Here is a 27642-nt window from a genome sequence, read left to right as displayed (position 1 = left end):
CGTTACTCGGGGATGTAGGTGGCGGTGGTCAGCCATATTGTCTCTGATACAGCAGAAATCACACACTGGCACAGACGCACCGGCGACGGAGGGAGGCGAGGACAGTTGGCTTGACGAAACTCAGCTTATTGGGAAGCATTTCGGTCGACGAATTGATCAAGGGGGTAAATATTCAGTCGAGTGTTTCTCTGCTGTTGATATCGCCGACTCCCAATCTCTGTGGAAAGCAGCGATCGCTAACGTTAGCCGTGCTAAGGTTAGCAGGCTAGCAACTTGGGCCCGCCTAACGTTAGAGCCGATAAGTTACCAGCATCTTCTGTTCACACCGAAAGCCATTCCAGTCGGGTGATCTAGCTAACTAATAAGCACATCTTTTAGTCAACAGAAAATATATCTAGTTTAACCACAAATTTGTAAACACCCTCTAAATATTCTGTTTTTCTGCGAATGTCGAACATTAGTTAACGCTAGTTACGGATGTCGCATAATTTCAAGTGAATAACGTTAGCTGTAATGGTATAACGATAACGCTAAACTTAAACTGGCGCACAAAACTTGCACCCATCAATGTGCTTTTCGCTGCAGAACGACTGTGAAATCGTTCTGAAAGTTAAAATTCAATTTAATTTAGTGTTGATTGGTCTAGCTAGCTAACTAGCTAGATGAATGCCTAATGGAGGAGGCTTAAGTTATCCGGAGAAGGTCTTAATTCATGTTGCATGACGGTGTCTGTGTGGATTATAAGAACTTATCTATAAATATAAGGTTGTTAACGTTAACATGAACTTATGAATAAAATTGCCTTTCTCACCGGAAGAAAAAGACAACGGGGCTATGGCCAAAGCAGTTGATATTGTCGGGGTATTTAGCCTACGTTACGCTAGTTAGCGTTATCTATTGATGTGGGGGTTAGCGTTAGGTTGTTAGCTAACGTTGGCTCGCCAAAGACTTAACCTGTCGAAAAAGAGGGATGTTCGGTAGCAAACTGATCTGTCAATACCCATAAATCAATAGATATCAATAATGAATCAAATAAAGTAGCTACGGTGTGAGTCGGCTGTTAGCAGCTAGCGCTACCACGCAAGCTAGCGATAGAGCGACAAAAAAAGTTGCGTGTGGAGCAAGATGGTTAAGAAGCTACTAAAGCCGGCGGGTCCTGGCGTTACGAGGTTCTCATTATTTGAATATATTTGCCCCAGAGAGCCTAATTTTCTGGGGGCCAAGCACAAAGCCACATGGGGTTGTAGATAGTGACTCTCGATTCAGTGTCGAATTAAATTGTCTTACTGAATTTCAGTTGTGTCGTGTCAGCCAAGCTCTAGATTAATGTGCGAGCCAATGTAGTAACAGTTAGTGGAATAATTAAATTTAAAGGATAATTAAAAGGAAGCTGCATATTCAGATTCTATAGGAGAGCTAAACGCAGTTGCCAGTTTATTAGGCACACCTAGCTAAGACTAATGCAGTTTAATGCAACAGTCCTCACTACGTCCAACATTTGTGACGGCTATAATCAGTTTTTGTTGAAACTGTTTCAGAGGTGTTTATTCAACTGTGTGATAATTTTGGAGGCTGTAATTTGTGGTGCTGTTGAACTGTATTGCGTCATAGAGAGGTGTGTATCTACCCTACCCTCATTTATATAAATGGGAAGGACAAACTAATAGAAACACCTGTCAGTTTAACTTTCAACAAAAAATTAACATTATAACCTTCATGAAGGTAGGCTTTATTGCAGTAATGTTGTATTAGACTGCATTAGTTTTAGCTTGGTGTACCTAATAAACTGGCAACTGAATGTATATTGTCTGCATTTTAGGTGAAACTCCTGTATTGGTCCAGTAGCAGCACTCAAAATAATTTCTTATCCCAAGTTTAGTAAAAATGCTTGGTAAGTATAGGATAGTTTGTCTATGTCGTAAGGAAGCATTTTAAAGCAAACCAGACACTGCACATGATTCCGTTATTTCACACAAGTATGGAAAAGTGTTACTTTACTTGACCTTGGTTGGAAAGAGATTAAAGTGTTAAGTTGCACTGACGGTTCTGTCAGTGGTGTGTCATTCAAAGAATGGATTTGGCTGTTTGAATGAGATCAATAATTACACAGCTTATCCCTTCCTACCCTAGTAATTCAACGGGCTCTCAATACTTTTCGGGAGTCAGTGGTGATGTTTAAAACATGGTGTAAAATGAACACTCCGCTAGAGCTGGAACTCATTTTGGCCACGTCTATCTGGTCACTATCCACAGCCCATGACAATAGATGAAGGTTAGAGCACAATTTGTGAGCTTCAGCTTCGACTCCGTCCTCACCACAACAGTCTGGTGCGGTGCCTGTGTATGCTGCAACAATCCGCCTGTTGATCTGATGCTCCATCTTACCCTCACTCATGAACAACAACTCAAGATACTTAAGTGTCTCAGGGTCACTCATGATATATCTGGTCGCTGCTGAGGAGTAGTTACATTACCTTGGTCAGTCATAAAGTGCGTAGAAAAGCTCAGGTTGCAGTATAATAGTTATTGAAAGACTGTGTTGTTTGCTAGCGCAGAAAATAAAGTCCCTGTTACTACGGTATCTTCTGCTCTTCGTAGCAGTTGGTCCCGTTAGCGAACAGTTTACTTTTACTTTAGCAGAAGTACTAAAACCAACCCCACTGTGAAAATAATCCACTACAAGTAAACGTTCTGTAAGTACTCATTACGCACTAAAATGGTCCCTGTCAGTGTTTTACTATTATATATGATGTTTCTGGATTAATATTACTGCTGCATTAATGTGTGTGTTGCATTTTACTGCTGTAGATGTTTAAGGTTGAACTAATTTTAACTACTTTATATACTGTTGGGTAGTTTAATCTACAGCAATGCATCATATTCTATAAGATCAACATGTGTTTGCACTATTTACGGTATGTTATTTTAGAGAAAATGTGTACATTGAGATGTATATCAACAATGCCAAACATTCCCTGATATTTTTATTTTTTTTTCTATTTGGTATCATTGTAAATTAATGGAAGGAGACACTGCAGACACCTGTGATGTGGCAGTATGAATCAGGAATTCAGTTTATCTAATCTTTAATTTCCTCTCCCTACTTTGTCAGCTATCCCACCGTGCCCCTGGTGGCCCCTCCCCCCGTCCTCAGGCAAAGCCCCCCCCAAACCCTCCTGCCCTGTTGGAACAACCCCCCTCACCCCCTACCTTCCCTCCTCTTCCTTCCTCCCTCCCTCCCTCCCACCCATCCTCCCTGTACTCCAACCGTCCTCTGCTGCAGTAAAATCTCCCCACCATCTCTGCCAAGCTGTCGGACATGTCAGGACCCGTGCCGAGCCGGGCCCGAGTGTACGCAGAGGTCAACACTCACCGGCCCAGGGAGTACTGGGACTATGAGTCCCACGTGGTTGAATGGGGGTAAATACCTTATTGATCCTCACACAACATTTGCAGCATGCTGCTTGACAACTCTTCAACCCGGCTGATTGCAATTTTACCTTCACAGAAACCAGGATGACTTTCAGTTGGTGCGGAAGCTAGGGCGTGGCAAATACAGTGAAGTGTTTGAGGCAATCAACATCACCAATAATGAGAAGGTGGTGGTGAAGATACTCAAGGTATATCTATACAGAGGCCTACATCAAGTCAGTGCATCTAATTGAATATTTAATGCTTTCATTCCATCTGACTAACTCTGCCTCATTCTTTTCCCTCTAGCCCGTGAAGAAAAAGAAAATCAAGCGTGAGATCAAGATTTTGGAGAACCTACGTGGAGGTCCTAACATAATCTCCCTCATCGATATTGTGAAAGACCCTGTAGTAAGTATAGTATATTGATTTGACAGAACACCTGATTCTTTGATCTGGAGTACAACGGAGGCCATATTTAAATTATATATCGCTTGTTTTCCTGATGACATGATTCACATTTTATAAAAACAAACTGTATGTTGGGGTTCTGAAATATCATTACTGTACCAATAGCGTGATGAGCCCACCAGCTGTGCAAGCTTATCGATTTCACTTGGGCTTGGGAAGTATGTATCTGTAAGTACTTAGCCAGCTATGGCTTTTAAGTTAGATGTATTTAAGCAGCTATACAGCCTTTTATTCCTATGTTGTGTCAGGGATCTCTCCAAAGAATGGAACAGTGCCCTGTTGTATTATAATGAAACAGGTGTGCCATCATAATCATAAAATCTATGTTGTTTCAAATTAAGATTTCTGCTTTTGAGTTTAAAAAAAAAAATGTCATGCAGAAGACCATTTATACTCAGTGGGAAGTTTTTCTTTCATTGCTCGTCATGATAATAAGACTTAAATAGATAAAATTGGGCCAGAAATACTTATAGGCCAAAGAAAGCACTGTTCCCATCAAATGGTGCCCTTTCACACTGCAAAATTGAGTCTATTGTGTAGACTGCAACCTATAACTACATTGATAACAAAAATGAAAAGCCATCATAATCTTCCAGCCTCAGCTCAGCAGATGATTGTTTGATCCTATTTACTTGTCACACATTTGCTTCATGATAATTAAGAACCACATGTCACACTGTTGGGGGGGAAAAATAAAAACCAGAGGTTTTTCCCTGTTGGGTGACGCTCAAAAGCTCATTAGTCCTTTATAGTCAATAAGTCCCAGGAACTATGGAACCAGAGGAACTGAAGTCATCAACTAAACTAGGAACTAAAAGTCCCTTTTGCACATTCCTGTTTGTTTCCACAGCATTTTGTAACGTTGAAGATTGGGCAAATTAGAATGACAGATTAAAAAATGATGACCGCGTTTGAAAAGCAATTTTCACACACAAGGGAACACACCGTCGTCCTGTTATTTTTTGTATTTACTATTGACTGATGTTTGAATGGTTTAGTGAACAAATGAAAAGACAAACTCCAAAACGCCTGTCTCCACAGTAGATGATTTGCGGCGTGGTTGATGGTTATTTATTTTTGCTTTAAAAGATAACCACAATGACACTATCAGTGAATAAATCTGTCATTCGCTTGTACTCTGAGCTGAAACAATTAGTCAACGGACAGAAAATGAATCAACAATTTTGATAATTCATTGGTATTTTTCCTTGACAAACAACCAAACATTTGTTTTAGCTTCTCAAATATGCGGTTTCTACTTCTTGTTTAATATCATTGTAATTTGAATATCTTTAGGTATTGGACTGTTGATCAAATGAACCAAACATTTGAAGACGTCTCCTTGGACTCTTATGATTGGCATTTTTTGCTGTCTTCTGCCATTTATAACCATAACAATTAATTGTAAAAAATAATCAACAGACTTAACTTAGTTATAGTTATTGCCCTAGAGTTGCCTACTTCCCCCATTAAAGATCCTGGGGAGAGCCCTTTGTCAGGCATTTAAACTATTGCTGAAACGATTAGTTGAATAACCAGTTGACAGAAGATAAATTGCTAACCACGCTGATAATTGATATATCACAAGGCATTCATAAAGTAAAAACACCTTTTTAAGATGTTCGGCTTATTTCCATCAATGTAAATTAAATATCTTTTTAAATACTAGGGTTGCCCAGATCAGCCGCCGATCGTTAATGGCCGATATTCAGTAAAAATGTGCAATTGGGAGATTGGGATTTCTTTTTGCGAAAAGCGATCGATGAGGCAAAAAACTTGAGCCAATTCTCAGCTGAGTTGATGTCATTGTCGCAAGTTAACTAACCTAAAGGAGCAATCTGATTTGTATGTCAGTTACTCACCCCACGTGAACGCAGAATTAATCCAAAACAAGCTATCCAGACTTGTTGAAGTTGATGGTGCTCCTATTTTTATAAGCGCAAAACTATATCAAAACATGCGTTTAAAAACTCGTGCAGTATAGTCCAAGTCTCATTTATCTAGTCGGATGCTCAATTCTTTGAAAAAGCCTTGCTAATAAAATAATTTCTGGTGGAAAGCCCTGAACGCAAACTAGTACCTTAACAACTGTGGTTAAACACTCGTGCGCGCGGCTGAGATCAACAACCGTGTGTGTGTGTAGTCCCGCCTCCCACCTCGTTCACTGGCCAGGAGCTGATCATGTGGTTACTCAGGCGCACATCACGCTACTTAAACAAAACATGTTGGCGGGGTGGAACTTTTAGAAAGTGTGTGAGACGGATGTAACATATATGCAATCTGCAGCGTATGCCAGGATAAAATACCCCGTGGGGGAAGGAAGTTAAAACTTTCAACACAACAAATTTAATAAGGCACTTGAAGACGCATCACCCAGCTGATAGTGGAGAGTGAAAAGAAAAACGCAGAGAAAGCAGCACCCAAATGTCAGGTAATGCAAACCACGTTAGAGAGCACTCAATAGTCAGAAGGCTAAGACGAACGCATTGGAAGTTCTTTGTACTGCTCTGTTGATTGAACGAACTAAGTAAAAGCAAGTTGTTGACACAATAAGAAACCAACAAGACGGACTTTTTGTGGTTCTTTTTTCACTTCATACTGTACAGTCACACAGCATTTATAGCCTAGGTTACGCTCCCACCTGGTGGAGATCCCAATACACGACAAAGCAGTCAAACTGACCAATTATACTGCTATACCAGCTGCTATAATAAAACAAAAAAAAGATCGGTATCGGCTGATATGGCTCATAGACGATCAGTATCGGCGGCAAAAAATCTTAATCGGGGCATCTCTATTAAATACCCATTGATGCTTAGACAAACAAAGCAGTTTTAAGACATCACTTGAGCTTGGTTGGCTAGTTGTAGCTCTAGTTCACACTGTAAGCAACAAGTGACCATTTGTAGGTGTGACTCATGAATTGGTTTAGCAGCTATAAAGTTTTCATTAGACTACTCGTGTATTTCTAATGTTCAGTGTCATAACACTTATCTAGCTAGCAAGTGCAAATTACATACCATTTAAATGAAAAGAAAACACTTAAGCACTTAGATCAACCTAACAGTAGATTCAACTGCTCTTAAAACCCTGTTTTGGAGATGTCTGTTAACCAGAGTTTAAAATCGAAATACAAAAATATTTAAACTCCAACTGGCTGTATTCCACCTCATCAATGGAGAGACTGGTAAGCCTGTTCATGAGATCAAAATAAGAGAAACTGGAATTTGTGAAATTTGATTGACCAGTGACAGCTGTGGCCAGAGGCTTGTACTTCGAAGCTTGATTTGGGGTTGTGAGGTAACTTCAGATTTAACCCTGGGTTTTCAGGGTTAAGACGGTGGTTCACTTCTTGGTGGGGTACATCGCCCTGGTAATTTATGCTGCACACCTAACCTGCTCTGTTCGAGATAACAGATCAATTCAGTGCTTCACTTTTTCCACATTTTGTAATGTTACAGCCTTATTCCAAAGTGGATTACATTCATTATTTTCCTTCAAAATTCTACAAACAATACCCCATAATGACTACCTGAAAGAAGTTTGTTTTGAAATCTTTCCAAAATTTATTACAAATAAAAAAAAAAAAGTACATAAGTATTCACAGCCTTTACTCGTGCACCAATTACAGCGTCATGTCTTTTCTAATGCTACAAGCTTGGCACACCTATTTTTGGGCAGTTTCTCCCCTTCTTCTTTGCAGGACCTCTCAAGCTCCATCAGGTTGGGTGGGGAGAGTTGGTGCACAGCCATTTTCAGATCTCTTCAGAGATGTTCAATCGGGTTCAAGTCTGGGCTCTGGCTGGGCCACTCGAGGACATTAGCAGAGTTGTCCCGCAGCCACTCCTTTGTTATGTTGGCTGTGTGTTTAGAGTCGTTGTCCTGTTGGAAGATGAACCTTCGCCCCAGTCTGAGGTCCAGAACGCTCCGGAGCAGGTTTTCATCAAGGATGTCTCTGTACATTGCTGCATTCATCTTTCCCTCGATCCTAACTAGTCTCCCAGTTCCTGCCGCTGAAAAATAGTACTGGCCAGGTGATGACAGTGCCTGGTTTCCTTCAGATATGACGCTTGCTATTCAGGCCAAAGAGTTCAGTCTTTGTTTCATCAGACCAGAGAATTTAGTTTCTCATGGTCAGAGTCCTTCAGGTGCCTTTTGGCAATCTCCATGCGGGCTGTCATGTGCCTTTTACTGAGGAGTGGCTTCTGTCTGGCCACTCTACCATACAGGCCTGATTGGTGGAGTGCTGCAGAGATGTTTGTTCTTCTGGAAGGTTCTCCTCTCTCCATAGAGAAACACTGGAGCTCTGTCAGTGACCATCGGGTTCTTGGTCACCTCCCTGACTAAGGCCCTTCTCCCCTGATCGCTCAGTTTGGCCGGACGCACAGCTCTCGGAAGAGTCCTGGTGGTTCCAAACTGCTTCCATTTACGGATGATGGAGGCCACTGTGCTCACTGGGACCTTCAATGCTGCAGAAATTTTTCTGTACCCTGCCCCAGATCTGTGCCTCGATACAATCCTGTCCTGGAGGTCTACAGACAATTCCATGGACTTGATGGCTTGGTTTGTGTTCTGACATGCACTGTTAACTGTGGGACCTTATATAAACAGGTGTGTGCCTTTCCAAATCATGTCCAATCAACTGAATTTACCACAGGTGGACTCCAATCAAGTTGTAGAAACATCTCAAGTATGATCAGTGGAAAAAGAAAGCACTTGAGCTCAATTTTGTCAAGGCAAAGGCTGTATATTCTTATGTACATGTGATTTTTTTTTAATTTTTTTTAATTTTTTTTATCCCCCGTTTTTTTAAATTTTTAATGAATTTGCAAAGATTTCAAACAAACTTCTTTCACGTTGTCATTATGGGGTATTGTTTGTAGAATTTTGAGGAAAATTATGAACGTAATCCATTTTGGAATAAGGCTGTAAAATAACAAAATGTGGACAAATGGAAGCGCTGTGAATACTTTCCAGATGCACTGTAAAAGCACTGCCTATTCTGACAAATCGGTTCTCTTGGAAAATGGCATCACCAATCTACAACAGAGACTCTTTGAGGCATTAAAGCCTTGTTCTTGTTGTACTTAAACAATATGAAAGGAAGCCTACTTACTGCTTTGAATTAGGCCTATGTTTTTATATATTTATTTTTTTATTTTCTCTCAAGTCTGTTTCACACCGCCAGGGTTGCAGCTGAAAGAATGAGGCTAAAATTGTCATACACAAAATAAGAATACATCTAAGCAACACATTAATTTAATGGTATACACAAACAGAATTATAGTCTGATGTACTTGTGTCCTAGTGATTGGACAGTGATATTATAAGCCTATTAATTTAAGCATTCACACAGTCTGTGTTTTTTTTTTTTTTTTTTTTTTTTTGCCAGCTGTCCTTCCTGCATTTGGCAGCTGCAACTGTGTTGCTTTTAGCCTGGATAATGTGTTTAACTTTTTTGTATTTGTCTAATATTATAGTTTGGTCTTTGTTTGTAAAATATGCCGCTCTGCTGCCAGTAGACTTGTCCATGGTTGCGATTGGTCAAATACCCCTTTTTATGTGAAGGCACTCATAGATTGGGAAAACCTGGGTTGATTTACCGAGTTGATAACCACTGTCCACTCGTGTGACAGCTTAGCGTGATTGCGCTTGTTAGGCTTAGTGAAGCCAGATAACGAAAATATATCCTGGGTATGTTGAACTTGCTTCGTAGTACAGGCCTCTGATGACTGTCCACATGCTGGCCGAACTTCCTTGTTTATTCATGTGTACAGGAAATGAATGGTCATAGTGTTGCTCACAGTGTGGCTGTTTGGTTAGTTTGTACGGAGTTTGCATTAGTGCCTTAGCCTATGACAGTGTTTCTGTTTCAGGCAAATAGATGAATCTAACTGGGTTTAGTGGTAGATATTGTTGGTTAAGACTGCAACATATTAAACATACAACCTTTTTTATTTTTTTTCAGTCCCGGACCCCCGCCTTGGTCTTTGAACATGTTAACAACACAGACTTCAAGGTAGGAACTAAATTTGTTCTTTACGCTATAGAACTTTGCTGTGTAAGATTATGGAAACCTCCTTTCTTTGCATACTCGTTGTTTTCCCGTACACGCATGTGTATGTGATGGAGGAATATGAAAGTCCAGTGCTATGTCTTCGGTGCCAAAAAAAAAGCAACCATCTTCTGGTTCTATCCTCAATCTCTGGCACATTCTCATAGGTCGATGTGAGTCATGTGTGACTGTTCCATGAATGTGTGCTGTCTGTTTACTGCAAGACATTACCATAGAAGCCTAATGATTTTATTTTGGTCTCCAGCAACTGTACCAGACCCTGACAGACTATGACATCAGGTTCTACATGTACGAGATCCTCAAGGTGAGTCCTTCATGGTTCAGCTGCTTCTCAGCTCATAATCTGTAACCTCTAAATGTCCTGTGGATGGTGAAGCATTAAGTCCTTAAACAAGACTGTTTATATCTTTGAAAGAAGTCCTTGTTTTTCTTCGACTCTATTTTTTTTTTATTGTTTTTTTCTCCCCTCCCCTGGGTTTTTGTACATGCTTGGGTACTCAAATGGTACCCGGCCTTTGTTTAGGCCATCACTATTGTGTGTTGTCGTCTAGTAGGCAGCATCTTATTGTATTCTGTTGCTGTTTTGGAATTACTGGGAAGAAAAAAAAACTTAACATAAAACAAATACAATAACCCCATTACTCTTGTCTGTAGGCCCTGGACTACTGCCACAGCATGGGAATCATGCATAGAGATGTGAAGCCACATAACGTGATGATTGATCATGAACACCGCAAGGTGAGTGATAAACACAGTCACTGTCTCCCCAAAGCCCAAACACAAAGACATCTGAATTATTAACCAAGTTTGATCATTATTGCTGGTGTGTAGAGTTTTGTCTGACTGTTATGTCTACTTCTGTTCTTTTTCCCCATTGTGTGCTTGGATTCATCCATTCATTCATTAATGCGTGACAAATAAGTAAATGTCCATTCAATTTGCTGTGTTGAACACTAATACATGCACTGTCGGTAGTTGCTAACTGCTTAATTTCTTTGTCTGTAGTTGCGCCTTATAGACTGGGGTCTGGCTGAGTTTTACCACCCTGGACAGGAGTACAACGTCAGAGTCGCCTCTCGCTACTTTAAAGGACCTGAGCTCCTGGTGGACTATCAGGTATAGCTGTGGGCTAGTATGCTCTAGGTGGATTTGGCATGTTTTAACTATGGGTTTTAAAACTCATGGGTGTTTTTTGGAGATCTTTCTGGGTTGCCCTTTGCTTTGCATTGGTCTTGATTACCTGTCTCACACACAATCTGAGACACTGCTGGTCAGTGTTTTCAGAGGGGAGTAGGGAGTTGTAGATGGTACATCTTAAAGCTATTGACATTTTTATGTATCAGAAAAGGTATCCATAACAGCTTGTGGATAATATAAACACTTAAAAATATAATTCTAACAATAATGGAGATGACGATGTTAGACAGTTAATTATTGCTGTCTGAATAAATTGGATGTTGCTTCATGGGTAGTAATGTTCTGGTGAAAAATAACCAACTAAATGCAACAGTAGAAACACCTTTTTAACAATATTCGCGACAGTCCTGGTTCTCTGCCTGTGCATCTCATAACTCACCTTTATGAATTTATTTAAGATTTCATATTGAGATTATTACAATTATTTATGTTTATATGGCAGCTATGATAAAACTGGCAGCGTGCCACAGACGGCTCTATGTGGGGGAAACACTGGATTTAATTAATCTTGGTTATATGATACACATCATCCACTAAGTCTTTGGTTTTATCACAGCCAGACTGAGTCCCCCTGCTGCAGTTTCAGGTTCAAACCAGGTCAAAAATGCTTGTTTCTGATTGCCAGAGGGGGGAACTGCATCCTTTTATGCATCTATCCTTCATGATACGTCAATGCTCATTTAAACACTGTCTGGATGGATTTCATGGAGTTGCATCTCAGGGAAATTTGATTTCTCTACTTTCGTCCTGTCTGAGATCCCTTTGAGACTGACACTGTGTGTTTCAGATGTATGACTACAGTCTGGATATGTGGAGCTTAGGCTGTATGTTGGCGAGCATGATCTTCAGGAAGGAGCCCTTCTTCCATGGCCATGACAACTATGACCAGGTAAACACAAAGCAGGGTTGGTTGAGAGGGCAAAATGATCCTATTGGCCACAGTCAGCCCTTTACCAGCTGACTGCTGATGTATATGGACAGACTTTCTGTAGCTACAATAAAGGCAACACACAATTCTCTTCATTGGAAGGCTGGGGTTGACAAGCAGCCACATTAACCCCCGAAGTGGTATTTGTTTTCTTTGATTTTTGTGGTTAATGTTATTTTTAAACAGCATTGACATGTATGGAATGGCATTTCTGGCCACAGATCTCGTGAGAGTGGCGACCACTCTGTATTTTCTGTATTTTAACTGGCTTCAATCGAGGTTTGTGACTGAACGTTTGTCACCGCTGTACGAGAAGACTAACCCTGTTTATTCCTTGCTCCTGTAGTTGGTGAGAATAGCCAAGGTTCTGGGGACTGAAGACCTCTACGACTACATTGACAAGTACAATATTGAGCTGGAACCTCGCTTCAATGACATTCTGGGAAGGTGAGAGTTACTGCAGTCGCATGATGATGATGATGATGGTGTCTTGGCTATGCAGGTTTTTATTTTGTAATTATTCTTAGCAGTTAAGTTGGAGGGGAATAAACTACAACAGTGAAGCTAAAACAGGTCAAAATTATTTCAAACTCAACAGCTGGATTTCATCCCTGCCCCCCTTTATAGTTTTCCGACCACTCAAAGTGCTTCACACTATATACCACATTGATTCCATTCACACACATTCATACACTAATGGCAGGTGCCAACTGCTTACTGCTAACTCATTCACACAACACACTCAAAAACCGAAGGCTTTCTGTATCCTCTTTCCTCAGTGTAAATTGATATCAGTATTCAGTGTTTTTTGTATTTGTTTTTGACTTTTCAGGCATTCTCGTAAGCGGTGGGAGCGCTTTGTCCACAGTGAGAACCAGCACCTGGTCAGCCCAGAGGCTCTGGATTTCCTAGACAAGCTGCTGCGCTACGATCACCAGGCCCGGCTGACTGCCCGTGAGGCCATGGATCACCCATACTTCTGTAAGCCCTCGAACAGCCAGGGTTTTTATTTTTATTTTTTTATTAATTTTTTTGTTTATAACAATGAAATCACAATCAGTAATAACAATGACAAAATAAGTGATTTCTTTGTTTTTGTTGTTCCTATAGTTCCCATTGTGAAAGATCAGTCTCGCGTGGCTGGATCAGCCAACCTGCCCAGTGGGAACACAGCTGTTAGCACAGCCAGCATGATCACTGGTGAGAACACACGCAGATGCCATGAAGTGACTGTACTGCCCCGCAATCTAGATCAAACCTTTATGGCAACATCACTTTTAAGCCATAATGTGTTTCTGTTGCTGCAAACTCTGTACCAAAGATTTGATCGCACATGCTTGTAATTTTGACAATCATTCCTTCTAATATTTTACTCTGTTCCAAGATCTCAGTAAGTTGTACTGAGATCTTGGAACAGAGTTTTATACAGGAAAACCACACAAGTGATCAGACAGGGTCTAGATATCTCCACAGTTTAACCAGTTTATCTATGCCACTTTGAAAGTGAGAACAACGGACAACACAAGTTATTGTTGTTGTAAACGTCCTTCAAATCTTGCAGAGCTGCTTCCTGGTTCAACTTTGATCACACACAATGCAATGGATAAATTAGGATGTAAATTTTGGTCACATTTAAGTTAGTCTTCCCTTCAAAGTAAGAGGTTCACATTATTAGCCGCGTTTCCACCCAAAGTACCCGGAATTTTTATTCCCAGGAACTTCTTTTCAAGGAACTAAAAAGTTCGTTCAGCCGATTGTTGTTTGCGTTTCCACCGTAGTCTAAAGACCTGCGAAAATTACACCCATTAGGTTACACCCATCACACAGCTGCATAACTCTATTGTTTTAACTTATTAAACACATCACCTGCAATTCAGCATGATGACCTTTGCTTATTTTAACCTGTGCACTCTCACCTGTTTATAAATACTGAGCTTACCGGTATATAATGGTGAAATTGACAGCCACTACTCCCTCAGAGCATTGTAAATATTAGAATATGGTAACACAAGCATAAGCGTTAAGTGTCTTTTTACATATATAGTAGCGTATATACTTGTTTTCAGATACACATCCACTATACACACATTTAGTTCCATAAATATTTATTTATCTGCAAAATACAGCGTTTGTGTGCTTCAGCAGGAGGCACGGGAGGAGGGCTGCTGTAGGTCTCAGGAGTAAACACACTCGTCTCCGCAGCCTACAGTTCAGTGTGCCTGCCTGTTTCATCTGAAAAACATGTAGAAAATGTTTTTACCGTTGTGTCCCACCACGGTTTCCAGCAGCTCAGCAGCTGAGCAGCACATAGCGATCCATACAGTCGAACCACTTGAGAGGTTCAGCATAGCAAGACCCACCCTGAAAGTTCCTGTACTGTTGGGAAGTACTACTTTTAATTTTGAAACTTGTTTTCAGTATGTATCAGGGAGATGAATTTTTCTTTTTTTCTTTTTTTTCAGATTAATACTACTTGAGTTGTCTTCATTCTTTCTAAATTTCACTCATTATTTTGATGTCAGGAATATTAGGCTATTTATTTTACTAACATTTTAGATTTGTTTCCACTGAAATATTGAGTGTATATAGTGACTTTGCTGTTGGGAACTTTACTGTTGCTGCTCTAGAAACAATATTTAGCTATATTTAAAATAGAAATCAATTCTAATCCTGCTCTGAATTTATTCTTTAAAAAAAAAAGAATTTAAAAAAACAAAATAATTATTTAGTAATGGAAAAAGAACCGGTATGTGTATTGATAAAGAACTGGGCCGCTAAGACTATGAATAAGATAGATAGAATCCTAACGATTCCCAACCCTACAGCTGGTTAGTGGCTTCACCCTGACTTTGGGAGGATGAGCAAATCACAGTTCAAATCCCTCCACTACGAGCCAGAAGTTTATTGCCTGTCGTAATTTATCATTTTACAACACAAGGCTGTACATAGAAATTAGTTTTTCCCTTCATGCTATTAGAATAGGGTAACATAAAATAGAACATAGCATATACAGTTATTCATATACATATGTACATACATGTATTACACCCAGGAAATAATTCTGCCATGCTTTTTTAAAATTTGCATCTGGTGGAATGTAAACAGCAGATAGTGATGATATTTTTCCCCCAACAGTATTCACATTTAGCTTTTTGTTCTGTATCCTGTTGACTGAAGCCAATGAGTGTCCACATGACAAACATGGTATCTTTTTCTTAACCCTTACATACTGTTTTGACATTTGACAGCAGTAACAAAACACTGTAAATGCCGTTCTTTTAGGCTGAAATTTGATGATTTTTCCTAAAGTGGCCAAAAATTTTTAAAATGTTGTACTTTTGTACAAGTGCTACAAATTTTTGTACATTGAGGCTGTTCGGGGTCAAATTAGGGCTGGGTATCGTTCAAAAATTTGCGGTACCCAAACCTTGACTTAGATACCGGTTCCTCAACGATATTTATTTCGATACCAACTTTCTAAAATCCATTTTAACAAAAGAGAATTACATTACACACATATACACTCATATATACAGTACAATTACTCAATTCAAAGGAGGAAGCTGTTCCAAGACCTATGAGCAACTATAGAAACAGTTTTTAAAATTAAGAAAATGATGGAATATCTGTATAGTATTGGATTATATAAAACCTATAAATGTCAAAAAGAACATTAATAACAAAGAGTATGGCAGCAAAATGCCATTGTAGCATCTAGTCTGCCTCATCCAAAGAAGAATGAGTGAGACCTCTTACTTTGTGTTAAAGAGAAGCTAGCTCGGGTCTGACAACAATACACCGTTTCAACTTCAGGAGTATTTCTCTCCGTTATCTGCCGGTCTGTAACGTTAAGCACAGCACCGTGTAGTAGTGTAAAAGCTAAAAACTACACTCTCCCTGCTCTCTGAAACATTAATTAAGGATTGATCACCCGTTTTTAATGTCAAATAGACTATGTATACATTCTAAATAGATCTGTGGTTCAAAATTTGGTATAGACACTTGTTATGAGGAGATTCTTGACCCAGACCGTACTGTGAAAAAAAAAATCATATTGTGATTATTTTGACAGATATTACGATTGTGATATGATTCACGATTAGTGAGTGATCATTTTTGCATCACAATTTTCATTTTCACAGAATTAAACAAAAAAAAAAAAAATGATGTGACATTTGTTGGGGTCTGTATCAAACAAACATGTTTTCTTACATCTGGAGAACAAGATTTGTAGGCCAGGGCGTCTCTGCAGCACTACAGTACTGCATTATAATGTTTTGACACACGTTACCTTTTATCAAAAAAATTGCAGCTTCTGCGATTTGGCTTGGATGTTGCACTTGGCCAGATTGCGATTTCGATAATATTTCAATTCATTGTGCAGCCCTACTGTGACAGTATAGAATATGAACAGTATGTAAGGGTAATTCTTTACCAGCTGCAATTTCTCCAACATTTGAGTCGTTTTTCTATCGGAGTTAAAGCAGGGATTTATAGAAATGATCATCAATCAGATTTACAAAAAATGCCAGGTGGAACGATGCCGACTGACTTTTTTCGGCTTGGAGTGAAGCCACACACAGCACGGAACTGTAACAGTGAAGCTGTTTTTACTTAGGGTAAGATGTGAATGTTGTACTTCTCAGGTGCATTAAGGGGTAACTGACAGCCTGAAATTCTGAATTCATCAAATATATTGACTTAAATTAGGATCGCAGTGTCAGTTTTTGTAAATTTTCGATTAAAAGCCCAGCCCTAGTTCACCACACGCTCGTCGCACATGTTGTCTGGTGACCGAGCGTACAGTATGTTGTATTCGTTTTCTAACCGTCTCTCTGACTTCGCCTCCCTCAGGTATCTCTGCCTTGCCAGCCTCTACTGCCCTGGGCCCTCTCACTGGGTCGCCGGTCCTGTCTGCAACCACCAACGCCCTGAGCACCCCGGTGCCCGCTGCTGCTGGTGCCCCACAGTGACACACACACACCCCCCCCACTACTACACAGGTGCCACTCTGCCAGCCCTCACCACATCCAACCTAACTCAGTGTGACCGCGCCTCACCAGTCTGCTGGCTGGAGGATGCCATCGTCTAAGAAAAATGTTTTTCCATTCCTTTTCCTCTTCGAACGAACGTGTTAACCTGACATCTGAAATGAATGTTCTGTTAAGCTCTTAATTGAAATATACAGGTATTCCTTTCATTTTCCCACAAGCTGTAGTGAATACAAAGGGGTGTGATTCGGGGTGTCAACAAGCCCCCCTGTGTGTTTTTTAGTTTGGATGGTGAAGGCAGTGGTCCATACGTGCATCAGCAGAAGGCAAAAGAAAGATGTTGGCCATCAGGACCAAAAGGAGCACATCCTGTATAGATTACTACTGCAGCATCGTCAAAAACAAGACCTGATGAGAACACTTAATTATAAAGTCTAAACAACCTCCAGATCACAGCATTTTGGAAGTGTGTGGTGCTGTTCTGTGCTCCAGGTGTATGTGAACACAATGACACTTCAACACTTTCTCTGCCTGAGTAGTTTTGTCTTGCCTTTCTTACCAAACCAGATTACCAGTCTTCTTTTGATATGCGATTCCCCATCACATCATCCGTTATTTTATATTGAAATGTTCTGGACTGCTGGATAAGGTTCATCACCATCAAGTGGTTTGATCGACTCTAGTGTTGTACTATGATCTCTTAAAAAGCCAGGTAAGGTTCATTCAGGTTCTCAAAGAAATTATTTCTCTAACGTGCTGCTTTCCAGTTCCTTGAATTACTTCAAGTGGCTTTTCTTGAATTACTTCAAGACATAACCAAAGTTTACTCAGTTGGTTGGAAGAAGAGACTGACCAAACCTAGTTTTGTTTTGTGGGAGCTACTCATGGAGATGCTGTAATGCAGGTTGACAATGTGGGTTCTAGTGAAAAAGATACATGATTCAATAATCATCTGCAGGTGACTGAAGTGCTGTTAGTGTGGGAGGAAAGTTCAGTTCTGTTAAGTGTAGTGACATGGGTAAGCTTTTTGATGAGTATTACAATTTACTGGCTTTCACCAACGTGTTGAGCAAAGTGTTGAAGTTGAAATGTTGAATAGCACTTGAAGGGTAGAGTTTTCCTCAGTGTTTTAGTGCCAGAGTTTGAAAGTGTAAGTTTTAGACCCTGCTGTACATATGCATCTTTTTTTTTTGTTTTTTTCATTTTCAAAACCTGAAAATGCAAATAAATCAGAACATGTATACATTGACCTGAGAACGGAGCAGTTTGAGTCCCTACATCACTGTATATATTTTTATGTTATGTAGAAGACTAGTATTTGAGAATATTTGTGTAAATAAACACGTGTTTTATTTATCAGGTACATCTGACTGATTTGTCTGTCATGTTCATAGAGACCACTCTTCTCACATACACAAATCACATTGCATCCAGGTTACCAAGTGCAAATTATAGATTTTTAAAATGGTAATGCTACATTTTAAAGGGTAAGTTCCAAGTTTTTCAAAGTCTCTTAATACATTATTTCTAATGCCAAATGTATACTGAGAGTTAGTGGTTGCTGTAATTATTCCTCCTGTCCATGCTGGCTGTGAAGTTATCCCTTCCAAAATGACTATGACATGGACCACTTCAAGATTGCTACATGACGTGAATATGAAAGACTGTAAATGTTACCATTATGTTTGGAGAACCATAACAGTACCACTTTAAAATGCAAACATGCACAGCGGTATACAGTTTGTGGCAGTAAAGTCCCCCAAAATGTCACCTGAGAAAGGTTTGGAGAAGGGAACACACACTAGAGTGGTCAAATGATCAGACAGGTGGTAAACAAATCCACAGATAATTGTGTAAACCAAAATACTTGTAAGCAAAAATGTCCTTTTACAATAGCTTTGTGAAACTATAGTAACTGGTAAAGTTGTAACAAGAAGGTCTACAGTGTAAAAATGTTGGAATGCCAAAAAGAGTGCCTGTTTGATAGCTGGTATGACTGAATGATCACACAGAAAAACACTTCAACATGTTTCACACAGGTACCACATATTTCAATATCCAGTGCAACAGAGTAAAGTCTACTGTCAGTCTTCAACTATCGTGATTTTTATGGGAATGATTTTGTTCTTTTAGTAAATTCTTCTGTGTGTATAGTGTGCCAAAACACTTAAGTGATGACTGTAGTTATGGTAATATCAAATGAATCACCCTGAGGTGGTAACTTGATAGTGCACTCTCTGGTACTGTGGGGAAGTGTTCCTCCGGCTGATGATGCCACAGCATTCCTTACTGTGGTAAAACCTGCAAAACAAGGCCAAGGACAAACCCATCAGTAGCTCAGCATGCATCATCTGACATGATTATGTGTATTTCATCAGTCCAAATATAGATCCTACCTGTTAAAACACAGCTCCTTGTCGATCTCCCCCAGAGTCTTCCCTTTGGTCTCTGGTAGCATGAAGTAAAAGAAAACTCCAGCTGCCACAGCGCTCATCCCATACAGAAGAAACGTCCCCGACAGACCAATTGCATCTGTTGATTAAAAGCACAGTTCACTCTCTGCTGGCCATCATTTCTCTTGTAACTAAATCAGGAAAAACATGTCCATCATTTTGGGAGTTTGAATTAATTTGTCAATTAACCAGGCTCTACAAAGTTATCGGGCAAAGTTATTTTATATGGCCTCAATTTTCTCACTCAGTTAGAAATAAGTAATGTTTATTTTGATTTTTAGACTGCTCTTAAATGTACAATTGACACGGACATGTCTCTCACTCTCCTGTTAGTTTGGTTGCACCTGTTTAGGTGGGATAGCTTAATCCTTGATCATCTTTGTAGACCTTTTTCTCAGTAGACATTGTGACTTGTCATACAAAGAAAACTCAGGCGTAACTAATAACATTGTTGGTTCAATTTCATTGAAGTGTCTCAATAAGTCACATCAGTGAGAACATACACGATACCAGGCCTCTGGAACTGCAACACCTAACAGGAATGCTACTACAGTTGTTGTTATTGGCCTTGTTACTATTATTGTCATTATTCCTATGACTATCATTACTATTATTATTACTTTATTAATAATAACACTACCATTACATTATTACTATTTTAAAATTCTAGGTGGAATTTGCATTGTGCCCCCCCCCTCAACACGGCAGCAGCGGATGGCTGCCCACCCTGAGTCTGGTTCTGCCCGAGGTTTCTGCCTCTTGAAGGAAGTTTTTCCTTGCCACTGTCACCAAGTGCTTGCTCATGGTGGGATTTGTTGGATCTGTAAATAATATAAAGAGTGCGGTCTAAACCTGATCTATAGGGAAAGTGCAATGAGATAACTTATGAACTGGCACTATATAAATAAAAAATAAAATTGAATTGAAATGAATTGCTGTTGAGTTTTTCAAATGTAGTTTTTTGATGCTTTGAGCACCACAAGCTGAGTGCCATATAGTCCCACTTAATTATTTTTTATTAAAAAAAACTTATTGCTAATCTTTAAAAATTATATTTCTTTAAAAATAATTACTTATTAACTTAATTTTAACAACTCATTTGGACATTTTCAGTTTCTGTGTTAAAAATGTATCCCATGACTTTGTGTATGTGAGTCATACAGTGACAAACCTAAAGAATTATCACCCAACTCTGCAGTTCTCACCTTTACGGAGCTCATTATTTTGGTTTCAAAGCCCGCAACTGTTTTGGTTCAGTCTTACAGCTCTCATCAAACTCATTTCAGAAGCTGGCAGCGCTTTCCAGTGAAAACCCTCTGATAAACCCACTGTACACTATCCAGCACCAAACGGTTGATAGACAAAGTTAGAGGGTAGCTGGTGAACAATGTGGAGCATTTAGCAGCTAAAGAGCCAGATAGGACTTCAATAGGACTTATGTAATTAATCACTGGCTGCGTTCCATGTGGAGTTTCCCAGTTCCAGGGTACTGGTATTATTATTGCTGACTGACTGGCTTATTTGGAAATGTTAATGTCACAGAACCATCATTAATGTTATTAGTTACACCTGCACTTTTCCTACTGTGACTAGTCAAAATGTCCGCCGGGAAAAGGATGTATGGGAACTCACCAATAAAATTCAAGAAAGTGAATGTGACCAACAGGTTGGCAGCCCAGTTGAAGCAGTTGGTGAATGCGAATGCCCTTCCTCTGATAGCAGCTGGAAATATTTCAGTCAGGAGAAGCCAGGTCACTGCTCAAAGACAAAGAAAGCTTAATTCCCCATCTCTAATAACCCACTGGAAAAGGTGAGGTTCTATGTTGGATAATGTTATTTTAAAGAGAGTAAAGCTACATCAGGCATATTTGCATGCTGGCAGCTCCAAAATGCTTATTAATTTAGGATGATAGTATGGTAGTATTTTAATAAGTCTTGCCTTGTGTAGCTGTAAATGCACAATTTGTAATAAAACTGTTAGATCTATCTAAACTTAAAAAAGACCAATTTTGAGTGAATATACAAACTTGGTCCAAATCCAACAGAGTATGCGCTGACAACAGCCATCATGCACACCAGAATGATCCAGTTCACAACTGTGCCATGGACGCTAGGAGAAGATGCCAGAGGAGTGTTCGGTGGTTTCTGTCTAACTTTATCAAGTACGACATCTTCATCTTGTGCGTTGTTATTAAGGAGTCTTTGGCTCTCATCAAAAGGCGTGTCAAAAGCGGACCGATTACCAACAGTGAAATGAGGTAGATCTGTTCTGTTAACGTTGAAGTCCTCAGCATTACAAGGCCTCTTAGCATTCATCAACGAATGTCCACTGAGGAGTCCAATGGTTATCAGACCCAGTGCCATAACAGAGCATCCACTGATGAGCAGAGGCCTCCTGCCCACCCTGTCTGAAAACACCATGGAGGTCAGAGTAGCAATCACTTTGACTAACCCCAAGCCCACAGACGCCAGCACTGCCGAGGCATTGCTCTGAAACCCCACCGCGTGGAAGATGGTGGAGGCGTAGAAGAGAACATTCGGCTGGCCTGTGAACTGCTGAAAGAGCACCAGTCCGAGGCCAATAACAGTCCGAGTCCTCATGTTGTCTTTACGCTGGAAAAGGTACATGCTGTTGTACTGAACCTTCTTGTTTTCCAAGCTGGAGCTAACTTCTGAGTCATCAGCTTCTTGGTTTTCGATGGTGCTCATGAGGTCTCTTTCAGTTTGAAAGCAATGTCTATTGCGTAAAGATTCCTTAGTGCTGGATGGAACAAACCAGATGGAGACCAGCTGAATCAAAGTCGGTACAATGGCTAATCCAAACATCCACTTCCACCCCCTTTTAGAGTCAGACAGGACGTAGTTCATGGCATAAGCTGTCAGGATGCCCACAGTGATCCCAGCTTCGTACAGTGTTACCAGGAAGCCCCTGCGGTCGGGCGTAACCATCTCGGACACAAAGATGCAGCAGGACATGGAGGATATACACATGGCGAAGCCTACTGTGATCCTGCCCACCATCAGTGCAGAGTAGGAGCTGATGAGCAGGACCAGGCTGCCGGCCAGGATCAGGACATTGCTGAGGAGGATGGAGTTCCTGCGGCCGTGGTAGTCAATCAAGCAGCCGCCCACGATGGAGGCCAGCAGAGCTCCTATTAACAAAGAGCTGACCAGAGCCTCCTGCTGGACACATGAGAGTCTGAACTCTGCCTTGAGCTGCAGCAAAGCACCTGAGATGATGCCCAACTCATAACCAAAGACCACGCCGCCCAGGATGGACACCACACTGGCCAGCAGAGGGATGGAGCTACCTAGGAGGAAGGCAACATTCAGATGGTTTACCTTTTGAGAAGAGCACTCTAAACAAAAGACATACATTTACACACCAAAATAATCTATATAGTGAATTTATGAATTTTCATGGTAATGTTTCAACCTCATGGGGTTTAATACTTTGCTGTGAGTCAAATAGACCATCAGGGCTAAAGCAAGCTTCATAAATATCCATAAAAAAAAAAGAAATACAAAGCCTAAATACAAATTTTTTTTTTTTCCCTTCAAGCCATTATGGCCTCATAAATGGATTTGACTTCTTGGTGGCCATTTAAAAAATACAGTTTCATTGTGGCTTAAAGAGAGGTACATTTTAGAACTTGTTTGCGATTTTACAGAAGTCTCAGTTTGTCAAACTAAGGCCCTTTCTTCCAGGAATTCCAGGCTCCATTAACCTCTCCATATAGCAGCAAGTCTATCTAATTGTGCCTTCAGGAAGCTATGGATGATGTCATAGATGTTTGAGCTCGAGGTTTCCAAGATGGGTGCTGCGGCACTCCAGGGGGCGCTATTAAAAACAGCGCAAAGGTGCCACAACATTTGTTGATTTCCATTTTTTTTTATTGTGTTTTGCCACATTTAAAAAAGAAGCAACATTTACATTAACTACATTTTTGTTATGTTCTCTAACATACCAAAACAGAAGACATAAGCAATACATTTCAAAATCACCATATTAAAAACCCTGGTATATTTGCTAATGTCATGACAGCTCACGGTTTCTGGTTGTCATAGTTACACAACATGTATATAAAGAAGTTAAAAAAAAGGTTTGGGTACCACTGCGCTAGAGCCATGTTTTTCTACAGTCTATGGTATAAATGTGAAAGTGTAACATCAGACTGATCAAGGTTTAAACTTAATGAATTTATTGTTCATATCTTGAACAACAGATGTAGCCAGCAGAACCTTTTATTCCTACAGTATATGCAACACAAGGGTAATCAGTTTACTGAGGTAGATGTAAATTAGCTTTAAGTAATACATAAACTGACAGCATTTATGTTTAATATTGTGCACAGTCCTTTACAAATAAATAAAATAAAGAATGTCTCTTAGTTTACAGTATCACATTGTAGTTAGTTTCCAAATAAATTATACACATGCATCACTCCAGCTGCTCTGCAGCTGCTCCTCACATTACCCCGTGAGTCTTTGTTGTGCAGTATCTATTGACAGAAATGCAAATGAGGCAGACCGAAATCCAAATGAAAGCTGCTGAACTGCAATGCTGATTAACGATTCCTCTGTCTTCCATTCATACGTGGAAAAATGAAGCTGAGAACAATTTCTTACTGACTGCAGATACAGTCCATCTGTAAAACCTGATAGTTTAGTTTTCTTTGCACATTTGATTGATTGATTTGAATAGTTTTATGATTTTGAATGACCCTTGATGGTCTAAATGGAGTTTCAGAGGGTGCAGCACAAAATGTCAGCTATCAGCAGCTGCGACACTGAAGTATGGGTATCTGCATTGACTTTAAACATGTCACACTAGTCTACTACAGGAGAACCTAATGCATTTCATACATCTGTCACTCAACTTACTTTACCATCAGGGTAAAAATAAACACTTTGCAGGGTAACATTCCTTACAAAACTGCTTTACAAAAATCACTCATTTACAAATAACATACCCATTGTTTGTGTCCTGTTCCGTGTGCATTTCGGTCAGGCTGTGCAGGTCTGGATTCATTTCTTAGAAGACATTCTCTGTGAAATATAAGCAAAACATAAAATAATAATAATAATACGGACAATCTCCAGTTCCTGCGGTGCTCTCCTGGTCTGGCACCCACCGGAGGTCTTGTGTCCTGCTGATAGAAAAGACAAGGGAGCCCACAAGAACCTGTTGCAGCCCCATCGCCATGACAACCATCTTGTTGATTGCCATGATTTCATGAGGGAGTCCACTTGAGATGGGCTCAACAAAACACATGGCTGTGTAGCAATCAGTTAGCTTGTTTAGTCTTATATTAACACCAAATATCCCATCAACTGCTGTGACAGAGCAGTGGGGGATTTGGTGTGTGCCTCTGAAACAACAACGGGAGGAATCTACAGCAGTGGGATTTAGAAGCACCGCCTCGACAGCTCAGATTTCAAAAGAACTGTTGATCCACAGAAATGAACTGGGAGAGATGGAAGAGTTAAAGCACAACATTTATATTATATTTATATTGTTTGGTTCAGTACTGACTGAACTTATTGGGGTCGTAGCCCACTTTGGATATTTAAAACTCAACACAATACATGGACGAACACACAAAATCTGCCATTAATTGCCACTGTAAAGGTTCCTGTTAGGCTTTTAGCATCACAGTTAAAAATTCAGACATTTTACCAATCCTTGTCCCTACAATGACTTTCAATTGCTTTTAGAATTGATTTTAAAATGTATTTGATAACTTCTAAAGCTCTAATGACACTTGCACCTAGTCATAGTGCTGAGCTGCTAACCCCGTATGTCAACAACCAGTGATTTCAAAGTTGGGAAAACTTCCGAGAGACATTAAAAAAAGGTTTGTCAAAATCAAAGCAGCAGAAGCTGGGATATTCGGACTTTCTGTCCCTAGCAGGGTCAAGGTCCAAAAATGCTGGATCCTAATGCAGCTCGATAGCATCTTAGCACCTCCCCACCTGACAAATGCCCATGTCTTTCAGCCTCCATAATTAAAGCTTGTAACACAGGCCTTCTGTTACAAATTTGTAGTCTCCAAGCCCAATCTGATGACATCATCAGGGTTATTTTCTGCTTCAGAAAACTCTCTGCATGAAAATGTTATGCAACTTTTATACAACGGGATTGACTCCTGCTGTCAGGTCTTCAGTACAGATACCGTAGATAGAAATCGACTAAATATGAGCTATTAATGTTTTCTGATGCTGTTAAAGGATTATTTACATTGATATCGATTACTATAATCAAAGCATCCGTACTGAAAATAATCACATTCTAATAACATTCCTATGATATATTCGCTTTAGGGCTGCAACTAATGATTCTTTTCATTATAGATTAATCTGCCGATTGTTTTATATTTTTAATCTTTCAGGCTATAAAATGTCAGTTTCCCAGAGCCCAAGGTGACGTCTTCAGATTGCTTGTTTTTTCCAGCCAACAGTCTAAAGCTCAAAGATATTCAGTTGCAGTGATATAAAAGAGAGAAAAGCAGATTTCAAATTCTCATATTTGAAAAAACTGAACCAGACCTATGTGACATGTGCCTGATAAACTGCTTGAATGATTAATCTATTATCAGAATTGTTGTCGATTTAATTGTTAATCAGTCAACTAATTATATAGTTACTCTGATATGTGTCCTTTTAAAGTCCATCAAAATATTAACATTTATTTAACACGTAAAACAAGTTCACAATGTGTTCTATATAAATGCAGAAAATATTAGTACAGTTCTCAAATATAAGCCCCTACTGTGAAGTGGTGGAGAGTGTAAGCTGGTTTATCCAGAGGTGGAGAAACATGCAGATCCTTTACTCAAGTAAAGGTAAGGAAGTATTATCAGCAAAATGTGCTTAAAGTATCAAAAGTAAAAGTACTCATGCAGCAGAATGGACCCTGACAGTGGTATAAAATGGACACGTTATGATTATTACTGCAGCATTTTAATGGCAGGTTTAAGGGCGAACTACTTAACTATTTTATATACTGTGGGGTAGATTAATATAGCAATGCATCATATTTTATATGTTTTGCATGAATATTCTTAATCTGCAAAGTAATCAGTAACTGTTGTCAGACAGATGTAGTGGAGCAGAAAGTACAATATTCCTGAGTAGAAGTGTGAACTGGAAATACTTCGTTACATCCCGCCGCTGGGTCTATCTCACCACTTTTCTTATTTCGTTTCAAAGAAAAATAGACTCTTTGCCTGGAAGTCTTCTTCACAGCCCTCACTGTAGCCTGCTTACAGTTCCAAATAACAGTTTCTGTTGTGGACAGCAGACTTGAGTCGATGCTCAGACCGTGTCCCGTTCAGATGCAGCAGTCTGCGCCATCGCTTCGCTCCTAACATTGTTATGAGCTCCGAAGACACTGAAGACACTGTGGAATCCGCTGAGACCTTCGACATTTTCGGCTGTGAGACATCCGGGGAAGAGAAACGGACTCACCGTAAGCAGCAGATGCTCCTGGAAAACTTCTGGCCCTTCAGGAAGTTGGAGCTACGTGGCAGCAGCGTTCAAGTTGCAAAGAGGAGAAAGTTTGACGCCAGAGGTCGACAACTATCCAAGTTTCCCCAGGAAGGACAGGCTCAGCACCCCCCCCAGCCAGCCCAGCCCAGCCCAGCCCCGGAGCCGGACTAAAGGACCAGTCAGTAGTTTCCTTTACAGGTAATCACATATGACTGAAGAACTTAAGGGGCAGAAAAACTAAGCAGTTAGTGTGATTCAGAAATCGACCACAGCTGCAGTGGCGGGATGTAACTGTGTACACGTGTTCAAGAACTGTACTTAGGAACAGTTTGGAGGTACTTGTACTTCATTTGAGTGTCAACTTTCTGCAACTTTTTTAGAGAAGTAGAAGCACTTCGCAGCATTTCAGAGGGAAACATTGTGCTTTTTACTCTGCTACATGTATCTAACCGCTGGAGTTACTTTTCAGATTAAGATGTCAGAAACAGGTGATCAGATGAAACTGCCCAACTGTATATACATAAAGCAGCTAACAGTAGCTTCACCTCCACCAGCTACAACATGAACATGCTGCTTAATACTCAAATAATAATAATACTCAAAAGCGATGAGAGGAGGACTAGG

The 27642-nt window shown here is 40.0% G+C and overlaps 2 protein-coding genes and 1 non-coding gene across 7 annotated transcripts; 2 read left to right on the top strand and 1 right to left on the bottom strand.

The window, feature by feature from the left end:
* csnk2a4 (casein kinase 2, alpha 4 polypeptide) lies at positions 1–18437 on the top strand. 2 transcript variants are annotated; one of them, XM_044213288.1, is made up of 14 exons: positions 1–164; positions 3113–3420; positions 3509–3620; positions 3721–3822; positions 3988–4050; positions 9851–9901; positions 10203–10262; positions 10613–10696; positions 10964–11074; positions 11943–12044; positions 12430–12530; positions 12916–13064; positions 13194–13283; positions 16938–18437. In XM_044213288.1, exons 2-14 carry the CDS (start codon positions 3320–3322, stop codon positions 17054–17056), a joined length of 1245 nt encoding a protein of 414 aa, XP_044069223.1. In that variant the 5' UTR covers positions 1–164; positions 3113–3319; the 3' UTR covers positions 17057–18437. The 2 variants fall into 2 exon arrangements, with proteins under 2 accessions (XP_044069223.1, XP_044069233.1); XM_044213298.1 differs by lacking the exon at positions 3988–4050.
* On the top strand, positions 9959–10098 carry LOC122870380. Its single transcript, XR_006376576.1, has one exon. It is a non-coding gene; the product is annotated as a small nucleolar RNA SNORA57 (small nucleolar RNA).
* Positions 14172–27642, bottom strand: slc2a10 (solute carrier family 2 member 10). 4 transcript variants are annotated; one of them, XM_044213254.1, is made up of 6 exons: positions 24501–27642; positions 21555–22834; positions 21160–21282; positions 19471–19606; positions 19283–19375; positions 14172–14315 (listed from the first exon to the last, which is right to left on the bottom strand). In XM_044213254.1, exons 1-6 carry the CDS (start codon positions 24557–24559, stop codon positions 14312–14314), a joined length of 1695 nt encoding a protein of 564 aa, XP_044069189.1. In that variant the 5' UTR covers positions 24560–27642; the 3' UTR covers positions 14172–14311. The 4 variants fall into 4 exon arrangements, with proteins under 4 accessions (XP_044069189.1, XP_044069183.1, XP_044069197.1 ...); XM_044213248.1 differs by lacking the exon at positions 14172–14315 and having other exon boundaries at positions 18202–19375; positions 24501–24576; positions 26998–27640; XM_044213262.1 differs by lacking the exon at positions 14172–14315 and having other exon boundaries at positions 18202–19375; positions 21555–22838; positions 24501–24576; positions 26998–27638.

This window comes from Siniperca chuatsi, linkage group LG2, assembly GCF_020085105.1.
Source record: "Siniperca chuatsi isolate FFG_IHB_CAS linkage group LG2, ASM2008510v1, whole genome shotgun sequence".
Lineage (NCBI taxonomy): Eukaryota > Metazoa > Chordata > Actinopteri > Centrarchiformes > Sinipercidae > Siniperca > Siniperca chuatsi.
Note: the sequence above shows the minus strand (reverse complement) of the source record. Positions and strands in the feature narration are given on the sequence as shown.